The sequence below is a fragment of the Parathielavia appendiculata genome (assembly GCF_033297405.1).
Source record: "Parathielavia appendiculata strain CBS 731.68 unplaced genomic scaffold N657scaffold_4, whole genome shotgun sequence".
NCBI lineage: Eukaryota > Fungi > Ascomycota > Sordariomycetes > Sordariales > Chaetomiaceae > Parathielavia > Parathielavia appendiculata.
Window position 1 is genome coordinate 1,265,116 of NW_026944223.1, and position 14,160 is coordinate 1,279,275.

Here is a 14,160-nt window from a genome sequence, read left to right on the forward strand (position 1 = left end):
TATTCGGATGTACTGTAGGAACTGTAGTTAACTTATCTGTTGGCTGGTGTTGCGCGTGTCGGGTGGTGGCCGCGTTAGATGCATTTTTGGGTGCTTAGATAATCGTTGTGCTTATCTAAGCGACACGGACCCGTCAGTCTAGTGGGAGCCTGGATGTGCGCGTAGTGGGCGCCGAGAGGCAGCTACGGATTACGTAAAGAGCGCGATGCACCCCTGCGGCGCTCCGCCCCGCCTATCCCACTCCCGCAGGCTGAGCGCCAAGAATTCCCGGAACGGAGCAACGACGACGACAGGCACTGACCAGCAACAACCAGTATTAACCAGCAACAAACATTGCTGGACTTGAGGGTATTCTCCTTGCAAGGTCATAATGGTGAGTTTCAATCAGAGAGAGAGCAGCTCTCAGGGTAATGCGGTAAAGCAATGGATCCCAGCTGACCTCCTGTTCCTGTTACTTGCAGTCGCAATCACTCCGCCCCTACCTACAGGCTGTCCGGAGTAGCTTGACCGCCGCGCTCTGCCTCTCCAACTTCGCGTCGCAAACCGCCGAGCGGCACAATGTCCCCGAGGTCGAAGCCCGGACATCACCCGAAGTCTTGCTGACGCCTTTGACGATCGCCCGCAATGAGAACGAGCGTGTGCTCATCGAGCCCAGCATCAACAGCATACGGATCAGCATCAAGATCAAGCAGGCCGACGAGATCGAGCATATCCTGGTCCATAAATTCACTCGCTTCTTGACCCAGCGTGCCGAGTCCTTCTTCATACTCCGGAGGAAGCCCATCAAGGTTGGAAAGGCCACCCGCGCATTGCTCTTGACCGAGGCTGACAGATCTGGTTCAGGGATACGATATTTCGTTCCTGATTACGAATTTCCATACAGAGGAGATGCTGAAGCACAAGCTTGTCGACTTTATCATTCAATTTATGGAGGAGGTGGACAAGGAGATCTCCGAGATGAAACTATTTGTATGCCATCCGGCTGCGTTCTCCCTCGTGGCGCCGACTGACAACCAGACAACAGTTGAATGCACGGGCCCGGTTTGTAGCAGAATCCTTCCTGACTCCCGTAAGACTCCAGCCTCGATTTAAATGCCCGTTTATTGCTCTCTGTTAACCTGACTGTAGTTCGATTGAGGATGGAAGTATCAAGAAACAACGAGAATACGATGTCTGCTTCCAGCTTCTGGGAGGTGTGCTCTACGATGTGCATGAACTGTCCTCAGATCCCAAGCATTGCGCTCGGCGTTCTGGTTGAGGTACTCTCGGCGCAATTAAGAGAGGCTTGCGACTGTCCATTGTTCGAGGTTGAGGCGCCATGGCCTCGTCTCGCCAAGTTCAGAAGCGCACCCAAAAACAACAGGAGATATTCCAAGATCTTGATCTCGCGCATCGCTTGAGCTGCCGCTTGTTGCTCCGACAGACTGTCCCCCCCGAACTGCTCTTCTGCTGCGCAATTGGGGCTCCTTCTCTGCGCCGTTGACCGCCCGACACGACAGCAACTCATTCAAGGTCATGGTTCCGCAACTCTTGAAGTCTTTGGCCGTGGTGTCGTTCCTCAACCACAGGGCCGCATGATGCACGACTGCTGCCGACATACACATCGTGTTGGACTAAAATGCTAATGCAGGCAATGTGACCCGGTGAGGCTACCAAGCCGTGATTTCGCTCGACTCGACTTACCGACCCTCGCCATGGCCGTATAATCCTCCGAGTCGGCCATGTCACGGTGACCTTGAGCCTACTTGAACCAGACGTCTTGCTTTTATTATCTCTCCTCCGGACTCCCAATACGTAAGGTCTCTTGTTTGGTGATGGCTTCCCCAGGCTTGATCCTCAGAATCCTGTTGTATTCTGCCAGTTGCCACGAGCCCACGATGTCACGGATTCTTGATTTCCAATTCCACCGGGTTTGCTTGCGCGCGACTCCGCTACGCGGAACGCGTTGGCTCTCCTCTCAGTAAGCCTCCGCGCTCTGAAGCGAAGTAATATCTAGTATAACATCAGTGCCGGTTTTTGATTCGCTCTACATGGCATGTATTCTTTTCCCGGGGAGCAGAAGTCTGAGGCAATCACCGCCCAGAAGCAGGGCAAAATTTTTTCCTTTCCAGCACATCGACATCAAGTAGAGGCGGTCGTCGTCCCATTTCCTTCTCAAAGTTGCGTTCATATTCGGTTCAGTTCCGTCTGACATGGCTAAAGCTTGTGGATATGCTTCCCATCGACGCTTGACATCCTCGATTTCCACTGAGGGAACCGTCTCCTCTCTTTATTGCCCACGACGAGTGCATCCTGGTGACTCCATGTTTGTTCTTTCGCCATCGCCTCTTATCTTTCCGTTGCGAGACTGCTTCAAGTGTATTTAACCCAATACAATTCACCTCTGGTTCCTTTTCCCAACCATCTTACCTGCATTCACGCGTCACACTTCGAGCCTCCTTGACTCTATTGTGCAAGTCTTCACACTATTCAATCCACAACAACAATAGGACATCCTCCTGCAATCTCTATCGGAACACAATTACACTACTTCCCCTCACACTTGCTATCATCCCCGGCATCGAGTTGACTCACTCGCACTCGGGCACCGAGACTTCATCTCAAACCATCATCAACAGTCTTTCCCAAGGACCATCATTTCCAACCAACATCGCACCACTTCCACTCCTCTCCATCTTCAGCACCCGCGAAGCTCGTATCTGCTCAGTTCAGCCATACGGTTATCACAAGCCGTCCTTGCTTAGGGTAAGCTTTACGTTCCTATGTCCCTCCGCTGTTCTTTTGCCTCTTCCGCGACCAACTCGACTTTCTTTTGTGGGCAACAACCGTCTTGGTTGTTGCCGTTCATTCCACGTCTTACTTTGTACTCGGCATATCTCGACAGCCTCGGTCTTGCTCTGGGTTGATCTGCTACTCTGGGTTTTCGGTCAAGGCGAGCATTATTTCCATTTCTTCACACAACTGCGCAGCACCTGGGAGCTCACCACCGTCCGTCTCCTGGCTCTCGCTTCCACGCATTCGTTATCTTCGTCTCTTCATCCCAACAGGCGCAGAGAACTCACTCTGGGACTCTATCCCACAGTCTTCTTGCCCCATCCTTTCCTCCTGACATCCATTTCCAACCTCTCTTCCGTTCTTGGTGCTTTACTTTTTTCCTCACGCTCTTCCACGCACTCTTCCATAGCTTCTTCCGACTGTCATCCACACTTCCCGTTCAGCTCTGCTCGACGCTCTTATCCGCACTCTGTCACATCGTTTTCTATACTTTTCTCCCCATACTTCATCTGACACTCCCTTCTGCTTTTTCCTTTCACCAGGCACTCTTCCATAGCTTCTTTTAAACTCTCCTCCTCTTCCAATTCTTCCCGAACCACTCCATCTTCAACACTTCACGCCAACACACCACCTCTCTTCCTTTGCTTCATCACCCAGTCACTTCTTCGCTGGCACCGAGGTTAGAAATTATCACATATCTCGCGCGCATTTCAATTGAGAAGCAGTCGATTTGATCGGCGATATGTGGAACACGCACTCGTACTCTCCACGTCAGGCTTATTTTTTATTTTATTTTATTTTTTTTTTTTTTTGCATTGCATTCTTATTGAGATACTTGTTCGCCTGAATGGCAATTGACTGACTTCCAAACGATTTAGATTCAGGTTTTCCTCACTCGTGGCCGGTCCCGCCATCCAGGATGGCTACCCCAGCTAAGAAATACGACAGGTTGGTCGCTGAGACCTCGTCGACCATGCGCAACAGCCCGACGGCCAGATACTCCAAGAGTCGCTTTGCCGCCTTCATGGAACCCAACGACCAGGACGATAACGACGACAATGGTGGTGGCGTCATGCTTCGTGACTTTGAGGACGACAGCTATACCAGCGGTTCTGCTTCTACTGCGATGGGCACGAACAGCAGCTGCTCGTCTGGAAACGGTCGCGATACCGATTCTCACAAGAAGCCTGCCACACCGTCTCTGGCTTCCTCGGCTTCCTCTGGCAAGTCGACCATGTCAGATCATCGCAACACGATTGCGCCTATTGGTACCGGTCGCTATCTCAATTCCGAGTACACCAAGAATGGCAATGGTGGAGTGTCGCTGAACCCTTCAGTTGACCCCTGGGTATGTGTTGATCGTGTCGCCATTTTCACTATTTGGTGTGAGTACAGCCACAACGGCTAACTCTTTCGCCTGGAAGAACGCGAAGACCACAGTCAATGAAACCCACGAGAAAGACGAATCGGTCAACCAAGTCGGCAACCTGGCAGCAAAGAATGCCTTCCAGAACAAGGCCGAAATGACGGTACTGATGATGGACCCCCAGTCACGCATGAGAACCATGGGCGGCGGGATTAACACGCCACAGTCGAACTTCTATTCGCAGACGAGCCCGGCTCAGCAGACCACGCGGCTTGGTTACACCCAAAGCTTGAACGCAGCAGTGAACATGAACACCCCGAACGTTCGTGCCGCCATGAAGTATCCCCAGTCTGGCAATATGGGTTATCCTTGGGCCTCTACGCCTGTGACATACAATTCTGCTGGCATGATCTACAACACCCCCCAGACCGCTGGCTATGGTGGCACTCAGGAGAGCCAGGGAACCGCGCTGGGCGCGAACTTCCCGTTTGTCAACCCGGACACTACTCCATCTCATATGCCGAAGAAGGGAGGCCAGAACCAGATGACGACTCCCCAGTCAGCATCCATCTACAGCCAGTACAACCAGACGGAGCCTCGCAACTTTGCCCCTCGCACTGGCGCTGTGCCGGCCTCCATCCCCCCTCCGGCCTTCAACCTGGGGCGCCCGGCTGTCACCAAGAAGCTCGAGGATTCTCAATTTAGGGTCCAGGAGTCGGACCCCTTCATGTCGCCCCCTCCCAAAGGTACCGACGTTCATGCCATCTCTCAAGCGCTTGTCCTCCAATCGGTCCCGGAGAACAATCAGCTCGCCTTGGCTCCTTACACAGGTCTCCATAGCCAGGTTCCCCCTGAGATCCGCGCCGTCCGCTCCGCACAGCTCAACAAGCTCACTGAAGGCCCCATGGGTTTACCCACTCAAGACATGGCTCTGAATCCCCAGAACTTCCCCTTCATGGAGAGTACGATCCAAGCTGCGCCTGTCGGATACGGTGTCGTCAAGATCAAAAACGTGAGTCCAACCTTTTGGCCCTTACCGGTGATGGCTCTGGCTGATTCAGATTTCTCCAGATCCCCTTTGGCACCAAGCGCGCTGAGATCATTGCTTTCCTCGGCCGGAACTCCAAGATCCTCAATGACAACCAGGAGCCGGTGCACATCATCATGGAGCGCGTTTCGTCCAAGACTCAGGACTGCTATGTCGAGTTCATGACCACCCAGGACGCTGTGAGGGCGGTGGATCGACACCGTGACAATTTGACGAAGGGACGTCCTTCGCGTCTCGGCGAGCGCCCTGTCGAGGTGCTGCTGTCGAGCCAGGCAGCGCTCATGCAGGATTTGTTTCCACTCGCTTCCGGCGTCTGGTGGAATGGCGGGAAGCCTGTCATTCAGGCGCCGGTTGACGGCCAACCGTGGAAGACGTTCAAGGGCTTCGTTACCGAGGAGGAGATGACCATGCTAGTCAAACACGTCGAGATTCCCCAGCGCGTAAGTTTACAGTTTCCATTGTTCCTTCCAACGAGAGATAGGACTCACAAAGCGCTGACAATGCATCGATTTACAGTCCCCTTACTCCAAGGAGTGTCCTCAGCGCCCGTACGAGTGCATGATCTCCACCATCAAGAAGCTGCCCTGGTACGTGGCAGATCGCATCACGCTCCGCCAGCGTCATGCCATCTACGAGGCCACCGTCAAGCTCATCGGCCTCCTTAAACAGGCTCTGCAGCGCGACAATCGCCCCTACGAGACCACCATCAACCAGCAGCTCATGAAGCGTCTGGTGACCGCCGCCATGCTCTGCCCGGGCTTCTCGGTCGTGCAAAAGGATAACATCGCCGTGCTCGCTGAGATGGAGCAGGACCGCACCCTCATGTTCAACCAACCTCGCTTCGCCGAGCAGTGGGTGCACCTGCATGGCATCTGCCCCAAGCCGGGCATCCCCATCGACGTGCTCGAGTGGTACATTGCCGTCATCCGTGAGGAGACAACGCGCTACGTTCAGAGCAAGCACATTGTCGAGCGCAACGAGATCCAGCGCACCAGCGCCTACACGTCGCTCTACTTTGGCTACATCTGGTACGAGCTTGGCCTGCCGACTGGAAAGGAGCTCGATAACCTCAGCCTGCACGAGGTGGCGCGCCGTGAGCTGGCTATCATTGAGCGCGCCCTCCGCCGCGTGCTCCCCGATGTTTCCTCCAGCGAGGCCTAGCTGAATTGAGCCACACCGGAAAAAAGAAAAAGAAGAGCTGCATTACTTCCGGGCCTTTTCTCTTTTTTGTTTTGTGCTTCCGAGGCAGCCGCAATCCCAAGTTATCGCAATCCCATCGTTCATGGAAGTCTGTCATGAGGAATCTAACCTGATTCCCTGGCGATGAACTTCCTTATTCTTGACTTCGCGTACCAGCCGCGACCCCATATTACCGCGATCTGACTTGATGATCTCATCTTTTTCCAGCCACGGGTTAGGATCTCAACTTGAAAACCATCTCGGCATCTGGACATTGACGCGATCCCAAGTCAAATAAGACCGGTTCATCTCATTACCAGAGCTTGCTGAACAACCCCTCACAAGCAATGAGTGGCGTGCGATACCCCTTTCGTCTTGTCTTTTCTTTCAATACACGGATCTCATATATCGGTTTCCCTTTTTGATCACTGGCTCACGGCATGGGCGCGGGCAGGACTGCTTTTGGGGTCTTGTCGTCCTCTCGACACCTCGCACTGCGAAGACCAACTGACGTACCCGGTAATCACCAGACAGCTGTGGCTCCTTCTGAGTCTTCTCAGTTTGTCCGGAGGGTCACCTTCCATGTGGTCTGCATCGGGTTTGGCATTGGAGAGCAGTCACTGTGGCTGTCGGGAACGAAAGCACAAAAGTTGATTATCCAGGTTGACCATCTTTGATGGCTCGTTGTGGGGACATCAGGAACAGGCGACTCGACCGCCAGCACCGAATGGATTGACTTTTCGCATGATTGGGGGGTTTTGGGCTGGTAATTAGCGGTCAAGGGATTCTCGATATTTCCTAGGTTCTCTCGTACTAGAACATAATTAGTGCACCATTCCCAACCTGCACTGTGTTGTGGATGAACTTGTGATTGTTAACATGATTTGCTGTGATCTGTGTCTCCACGTCGTTCTTACTCGTAAGTGGTTTAGCATGGTTAATTTGGTAGGGTTAAGGTTGGGAGTGGCTCAGAGTCTTGATGCCTGGCCTGGTTGCACCCCTTTTTGCAGCTTTGCCCCTTTTTCAGTCAATAACGCTCCATATGTCTTGGCATTTTGGACGTAAAAACACGGGATGATTCCAACGAGTCCTGCCTCACCCATCAAACATCATTGACCGTTTCGCCAGGAAAACATTCATGTTCAGATCAATCCATACCTCTTGGTCATACGCACCTCCAAGCCTCACCATAGCGCGCACCTCGGAGACCGCAAGAGGCCAAACGCCCAATGTCATGTGGAAATGACTTTGCGGATGCAACCTGGTTGAGAGAATGTCCGAGCAGGTCCGTGCATAGGACTTTATCGCCTGTGGCTTGGGCCGAAGGCGCTAATGCTATGACGTCTGCCGCTCCCGAAGATTAGCCGATCTCTAGACGCGATCTGCTCAGAAGCAGAATGTTCGCGCTTATTGCTTATCGCGATTCTCGATGTCAAAATCCGTGACAGCTTTCCTATCGTGACATTTGTTGCCAACTTTGAACGACGATGCCGACCGTCTAGTTGGAATCCAAGAGTGGTAACGGCGGAATTATTTCTCTACTCGAATCTTCGCTAATATTCGAGTCTCGACTGATTGAAGCATTCACCGAAGTACCCGGGAAGCGGTCATGGCCTCAGCCTCTGTCGCCAGGTCGACAATGCCTGGTGGCCACGAGAAGAGCACATCGCACGGCGATGCCCCTCTCACCCAGTCGCGCGAGACTGGTGATGTCAACCCCGAGTCGCGCCAAGGCGGCGCCATAGTCAACCAGGCCAAACCGACATCGTTCGCAAGATCATGGAATCACATGGTTGCAGGAGGGTAAGCTCGCACATCTGGCTGGAAAGAACGGCGACGGGCCGCCATCGTGCTGACATTCAATCTTGCTGTCTCTAGGATTGGCGGCATGACGGCCGCGACTCTGACTGCGCCGCTCGATGTCCTCAAGACGAGGCTGCAGTCCGACTTCTATCAAGCGCAGATCAAAGCTTCACGAGCCTCCATCACGGCTCCCATGAACCCCCTCCGAACCGTCGCATTTCACTTCGGCGAGACCATGTCCATTCTCGGCACCGTATACCGCCAGGAAGGCCCTCGGGCTCTCTTCAAGGGGCTTGGCCCGAACCTGGTCGGCGTCATTCCAGCCCGCTCCATCAACTTCTACACCTACGGCAATGGCAAACGCATCATCAGCGACTACCTCAACAACGGCAAGGACTCGGCCTGGGTACACCTGAGCGCCGCCGCACTGGCCGGTGTTGTCACCAGCACAGCGACAAACCCAATCTGGATGGTCAAGACTCGCCTGCAGCTTGATAAGAACATGGCCGAGCGCGGGGCTGTCGTCAAGCGCAGGTACAAGAACAGCTTGGACTGCATCCGGCAGGTACTGCGCGATGAGGGGATTCGCGGCCTGTACAAGGGAATGAGCGCCAGTTACTTGGGCGTGGCCGAGTCGACCATGCACTGGATGCTGTACGAGCAGATCAAGAGGTCGCTGGTGAGAAGGGAGGAGCGCCTCGCTCTCAGCGGCCGGCCAAAGAATTGGTGGGATCACACGGTTGACTGGACGGGCAAGTTTGGTGCCGCGGGCTTCGCCAAGTTGATTGCGGCGGTCATAACCTATCCCCATGAGGTAAGCTGCACATCGATCCGTTTCCTGTCGCATTGAGACAATCCGCTAACCCGACGCAGGTCGCCCGCACCCGCCTTCGGCAAGCTCCTATGGCCGACGGCCGGCCGAAATATACCGGCCTCGTACAATGTTTCAAGTTGGTGTTCAAGGAAGAGGGTATGCTCGGCCTTTACGGCGGCATGACGCCTCATCTGCTCCGGACAGTTCCTAGCGCGGCCATTATGTTCGGCATGTACGAAGGCATCCTCCGACTCCTCAACACGCCAGCGTGAACCGTCTCGTCGAATGCCAGCATTCAGTACCGTATCGCCTCGGCACTGTGACCGCAGAGCCCGACGCGACTGTACACCGCCATGTTCGAATACCACCTACCTATTAATCCATCGAAAAGCTGGCTTGGGACAGGCTAGGCTTGTCTACGCACTGCCACATAGCGCGGAGTTGCACCGTTGGCCCGTCTCACAAGCGGCCACCGTGCCCCCGTCTCTTCAGCATAACACCTCTTGTTGATTGCCGACAGATACCCTGCTGTCTTGTACTACCATCTACAACCTCATCTATAGAGAAAAGCGGAATCATAGAACGGACCTGGTTGACTGGGACGGCATTTGGCATACTGTATATATCTCTGCCTTTTTTTTCGCATTTGTAGGGGCATTGGCGTTCTCGGGGACTGGGAGATCAGCGGGATTTGAAAGACGAAACGGGGTTGTCAAGACCATGATTCATGGGGAAGGGGAATGTGCCGTTCTGGTCGCTTAGCATTTCCTGGAAGAGGGGCTGCACTGTAAGCTTTGCTGTGGGAAAAGGACGCTGCGTCAAGGGCTGCGGCTGCGGCCAGGAACGATGATGAGGCAATGGACTTGGCCTCCTCTTTGGCATCGCAACCGCATGCTGGATATATGGGTGGATGGCTCTCCTCTCCAGCCACATCAATCGAGGGGTTCATCAGACCCAACTGGACAATTCCGTTCCATGACTTGTGCGTCGCTAACCCGTCCTTCGCAGGACCGTAGGCCTCGATCGCAATTACTTTACTAATCAATAGCGATGTGATATCTTATGCTAAAACCATGGAGAAGCTGGAATATCAGCAGCAGAAGAGGAAAAAGCGGAAAAGACCAATCTCATGCGAGCTGCCTCCCAGTGCATTCATCCACCGAGCCCTCATCCTGCCAGAATGTGATGAACACTCAGATTGTACACCGTTCCTTGCACAACCATTTCTTTCAGCCAGCCATGAATAACGGTGAAGCCTTCGATCCGTCTCAAGATGACCATGTACTCTGCCATCCATGATTCATTCCCATCGAATCGTTCCAAAACACCATGCTACCGCCAGCTATTCGGGCCATCATCACCATGGCCCAGCTTGTGCGCTTCCAGCCATCCTCTGGGAGGCCGTTTCCGCAATTTCCTCGGTTGTCGCGCATGGCCCACGTCCCCTCTCTCGCTTCTGCCACCGAAAAAGGGAAACCTCCACCTCGACGGGGTTGTAATAAGGGGAGGAGAGCCCCCGCGACACAGAGGCGACGATGCTGCTCGAGCCTCCTAGTCTGGAGCGCGTCACCAGGCGTTGCGGTCCCAATTGGGATCTGTGGATCGTTAACCGCACCGTCAGCCTCTGGTACCCCCTTTCCCTGCTTTCCAATCTATGTGCAGAGATTTTGTACCGATTGTAGCGGGCATCCCGGGTGGAATAAAAGAGAAAGAAAAGAGAGGAGGCATTTACTCACCCTGCACAAAAGCAGCCAGCACCTTACTCCCCGTCTGCAGCAGCGGATGGCCTACAACAATCTTCAAGAACTTCTCGAGCCCCGCCCGGCGGCCCTCGATGACGTCGTCGCTGAACCGGTTCGTAAACACCTTGCCGGGAAGCGGCGGGATCGTGACGCGGGCGCTCTCGCGTTCGAGTATGTCGCGGAAGTACTCAAAGTCCGAGTACCGCCGCCGCACCACCGACTGCCGCAGCTTGAAGGCGGGTATGTTGGTGCGGCAGACAATCTCGTAGTCGGTGTACATGTGCCGGCCGATGCCGTGCGTTCGTGGGTTGCGCACCTCAATCTCTAAGAAATTTTCGGGCGGGCCGTAGATCTCGTCAAACGACTGCGGCCTCGTTTCTGGCAGCGACTGCAGAATGGGTCGGTGGAGGCGGGCGGCGGCCGCGGCGGCCGCGGCCGATGAGGTTGATGAGGTTGAAGAGGTCGGCGATGCCTTCGGCGGCGAGCTGGTACCGGTGTTGGCTGGCGCTGTAGAGTTCGTGTCATCGGCTTGGGATGCCATGTTGATGGCTAATCTGTATGTTCGGCGGGGAAATTCAAGCCGCCTCGGCTTCTTGCGCTCGATGGGGTTGTTCTCGATTCGCCGGCGCGTGGCACGTTGTGCGCTGTCCTCGACGGAGTTCTGAGCAGCCTGGAATGTTATGGGTCACTTGATTGTCGAATGGAAGACAAGGTGGTGATGATGTTGAGGTGTTGTGGCGTGTCATACCTCCGTCCTGCTTGATAACTAAAGCCAAGCTCTCGGATGATGACAAGGTGGGGTAATTCTATCCAGGTATCCATCTTCTAGAACATCGCAGCAGTCCGCACGCCATGACCACATTCGCCACGGACCGTGGCTTGAATACGAGTTCACCGTCACGTAAGTGTACGCATCAGATCGCTATTGTGTCCTGTTCAGCAGAAGTCGATTAGTTGGCATTCCTACCATTCCCCCAGAATGCATCTGATTGTATTTCCACACCGCTTCCCTACTTACTCGTACATACCTACCAATCCCGCTCCGTGCCGCCAAATCCCCGTCTCGTGTGCCCTCTCGCAAGGATCATTCCCTTTGGAAAAGCCGCCGGGATGCCGGTTGGTACTGAGCCTTGCAAACTGCCGACAAAAGAACATCTTTCACCTTGGTCTCGAAACCCGCAACAATCCTTTCGGAAATGCTAAACCGCCGTACTTCAGAGACAGTCCGTGAAGATGTGCCCAAGTTCCATCCCGGCGCTGGGCAACCTTTCCGCTGACAGAACTGGTGCAAGAGATCCATCACTCCATATCAGTGAGATGCTCACTTCTTGTCAGCATACTTTTGGTGAATTGCCCGGATCTGCTCATCCAGGTTGGAGGTCTGCAGCTGGTTCAGGTGAGCCTGGCTCTTGCCGTCGGGGTTGCCGTCAAACGCATGTAGAGCAACCTTTTTCCTACGGGCCAGCTCCTCTTCGGAGACGGGCTGGCCTGTGGTGGTGTCAAACACGTCGCTTCGTTGGCTAGCCAGGCGCTTAAGGTTGTTGGCCACGTCTACCGTAGAGAGGTTGGTGGTGGCATATCTAGCGTCTGCCTTGGCCTTCTGTTCTTTCCACCGTGGATCAAGCAATTCGACTGCCCTGCGTTAACACACGCACTCTCCAGAAACAAAAGGCGCCGCACGGAAAACTTACTTCTCATATGCTCGTCCATCTCATTGAGCGGGATTTGTTGCTTGCAATTGGGGCACATGGCTGTCTGCGTGCCAAACTTGCTCGCCGCTCGTTGTGCCGCGCGCGGGACATAGTTCTCCTTGATTTTCATCGGGGGCACGCCGCCGCGGGCTTCGGCCTGCGCTTGCTGCATGCGCAACCGTTCCTGCTCCTTCTCCTGTGCCCTCTGCGCCTCTGCCTCCTCTTCTGCTGCTCTTGAGCGCGAGGCAAGTGGCACTGGAGCAGCAGGTGACTGCGCTATAGGCCCATTCGCGACTGGGTAGGCGGGTGCAGTTGGCGGTGGTTGTGAAGTCGGAGCCTGCACACCATATGTTTGTGGAGGATAGGCGTTGTAAGTGGTCTCCTCGAAGGGAAAGGCTTCCTCGATACGGAGTGTGGAACTGACAGAAACCTTGTTCTTCTCCTCTAGCGAGGCGTATTGGAGATCGTTGAGCGTCGTCGGGGGCGGAAGATTTGCCTGGTCGTCGGCCTCGGTGAAGACGATGGTCTCAACCACGACAAAGTCGTTCCAGTCGATCCGCGCGAACTCGATCTTTTTCTTCTCTTCCTCCTCTTCCTGCTTGGCCTTTTCGGCCTCCTGCCACTTTGCGTATGCCGCCCTCTGCTTTGCGCGGGCCAGAACCTTAAATTTGTCTGCAACGTTCTGGCGCAACTGGTCGACACGCTCTTGCTGCGCCTTGCCTCCTTCGCCATTGACGCCGCTCTCGCGTAGCAGAATCGAGTATTGATCGACCATGCTCTGGAAGAAGTTGTGAAATGTGTGGTTGGGTATCAGGAACTGGAACTGGGGGTTGCTTGCCTCACGCTGAGCAAGCTGTGTCATGTAGGGACGCCCGTTCTTTGCGACGAACAAGGCAGTTAGTCGCACAATCTCCAAGTCTTTCTGGCTCATTCGAGGCATACGGGCTGAGAATTGGAAATCGGGCGGCTTCGGAGGCCCCGCGGGCTTTTCCTGTGCGGGGGCGACTGCCTCCCCGACACGACCAGCTGCGACCGCTGTCCCCCTCCCGGCCTTGATTTCCTGCTTGCGCCATTCGTAGTAGGCGTTGTATGGGTCGGAGCTCGACATCAAGAAGCTGAACTTGGGATTCTTTCCGTGATTGTCGCGAATGCGCTGCTCGAGCCCGGCGCCGCCGCGCATCACATAACCGGCCGTCTTTTCGATCGCCTCGCGAATCTCGCCGGGCGGTGGGATGATGACGCCCGGGGGCGGCTTGAGATCAAGGAGGGCGGCCGCGGCATCTGCAGCCGCAGCGCCGTTTGTTGTCGGAACAGCCATGGTGAATGGGATAGTTGCGATGACGGCGGTCGACTCGATGCCGTATCGTGGTTATTGATGGTTGCGACTCGGAAGAGCCTGGTCGAAGTTGTTGACGGTTTAAGGGTGACCCGCTTTTGATCGCGTGGTTCTCAAACAGCATTCACAGCTGGCACTGAAATTACCAAGGTTCCTGTACGCAATGATCCGGGTGGCTGTAATCCTCCGTGTACCCCTCATCTTGTTGCTGGTCGACTTTGAGACAGCGCACTACACACCGAATAGAGTATTGGCTTGATCTGTTCATCTATCTAACTAACCATCCACAATACCCCAACTTGACTCCAGTTGATGAGTGTAATACTCTGTAAGTTCCCTTTCTCTCCGAGTAAAAGTTACAGCCTGCACATGCAAGGAAAACTGTTCGTATCGAGGAGTCTTGGTA

General features: G+C 54.5%; 5 protein-coding genes across 5 annotated transcripts; 3 read left to right on the top strand and 2 right to left on the bottom strand.

Moving 5' to 3' along the window:
- The first annotated feature begins 142 nt into the window (after positions 1 to 142).
- On the top strand, positions 143 to 1,191 carry N657DRAFT_594057 (ARP23 complex 20 kDa subunit). Its single transcript, XM_062789949.1, has 4 exons — positions 143 to 373; positions 462 to 788; positions 844 to 969; positions 1,025 to 1,191. The coding sequence occupies exons 1-4, from the start codon at positions 371 to 373 to the stop codon at positions 1,115 to 1,117; spliced, it is 549 nt and encodes a 182-aa protein (XP_062648899.1). The 5' UTR covers positions 143 to 370; the 3' UTR covers positions 1,118 to 1,191.
- Positions 1,192 to 4,868: 3,677 nt separating this feature from the next.
- On the top strand, positions 4,869 to 6,350 carry N657DRAFT_570749 (uncharacterized protein; the record flags this gene model as incomplete). The annotated part of the gene is made up of 3 exons (XM_062788762.1): positions 4,869 to 5,153; positions 5,213 to 5,629; positions 5,706 to 6,350. The coding sequence occupies 3 exons, from the start codon at positions 4,869 to 4,871 to the stop codon at positions 6,348 to 6,350; spliced, it is 1,347 nt and encodes a 448-aa protein (XP_062648900.1).
- A 1,322-nt stretch (positions 6,351 to 7,672) lies between these two features.
- Positions 7,673 to 9,544, top strand: N657DRAFT_355890 (mitochondrial carrier). The gene is made up of 4 exons (XM_062786946.1): positions 7,673 to 7,883; positions 7,950 to 8,171; positions 8,247 to 8,985; positions 9,045 to 9,544. Exons 2-4 carry the CDS (start codon positions 7,978 to 7,980, stop codon positions 9,255 to 9,257), a joined length of 1,146 nt encoding a protein of 381 aa, XP_062648901.1. The 5' UTR covers positions 7,673 to 7,883; positions 7,950 to 7,977; the 3' UTR covers positions 9,258 to 9,544.
- Positions 9,545 to 10,551: 1,007 nt separating this feature from the next.
- N657DRAFT_570287 (Phox-like protein) lies at positions 10,552 to 11,268 on the bottom strand (the record flags this gene model as incomplete). Its single annotated transcript, XM_062788721.1, has 2 exons — positions 10,552 to 10,580; positions 10,722 to 11,268. 2 exons carry the CDS (start codon positions 11,266 to 11,268, stop codon positions 10,552 to 10,554), a joined length of 576 nt encoding a protein of 191 aa, XP_062648902.1.
- Positions 11,269 to 11,643: 375 nt separating this feature from the next.
- Positions 11,644 to 14,102, bottom strand: N657DRAFT_594063 (Surp module). Its single transcript, XM_062789950.1, has 2 exons — positions 12,419 to 14,102; positions 11,644 to 12,359 (listed from the first exon to the last, which is right to left on the bottom strand). The coding sequence occupies exons 1-2, from the start codon at positions 13,734 to 13,736 to the stop codon at positions 12,049 to 12,051; spliced, it is 1,629 nt and encodes a 542-aa protein (XP_062648903.1). The 5' UTR covers positions 13,737 to 14,102; the 3' UTR covers positions 11,644 to 12,048.
- Positions 14,103 to 14,160: the final 58 nt, after the last annotated feature.

Coding starts and splice junctions, on each gene's coding strand:
- N657DRAFT_594063 (XM_062789950.1), bottom strand. CDS start 13,736: ATGGCTGTTCCGACAACAAACGGCGCTGCGGCTGCAGATGCCGCGGCC. Junction 12,360..12,418: donor GATGGACGAGCATATGAGAA/GTAAGTTTTCCG, acceptor AACGCAGGGCAG/TCGAATTGCTTGATCCACGG.
- N657DRAFT_355890 (XM_062786946.1), top strand. CDS start 7,978: ATGGCCTCAGCCTCTGTCGCCAGGTCGACAATGCCTGGTGGCCACGAG. Junction 8,172..8,246: donor AATCACATGGTTGCAGGAGG/GTAAGCTCGCAC, acceptor TGCTGTCTCTAG/GATTGGCGGCATGACGGCCG. Junction 8,986..9,044: donor TCATAACCTATCCCCATGAG/GTAAGCTGCACA, acceptor AACCCGACGCAG/GTCGCCCGCACCCGCCTTCG.
- N657DRAFT_594057 (XM_062789949.1), top strand. Junction 789..843: donor TCCGGAGGAAGCCCATCAAG/GTTGGAAAGGCC, acceptor GATCTGGTTCAG/GGATACGATATTTCGTTCCT. Junction 970..1,024: donor TCTCCGAGATGAAACTATTT/GTATGCCATCCG, acceptor ACCAGACAACAG/TTGAATGCACGGGCCCGGTT.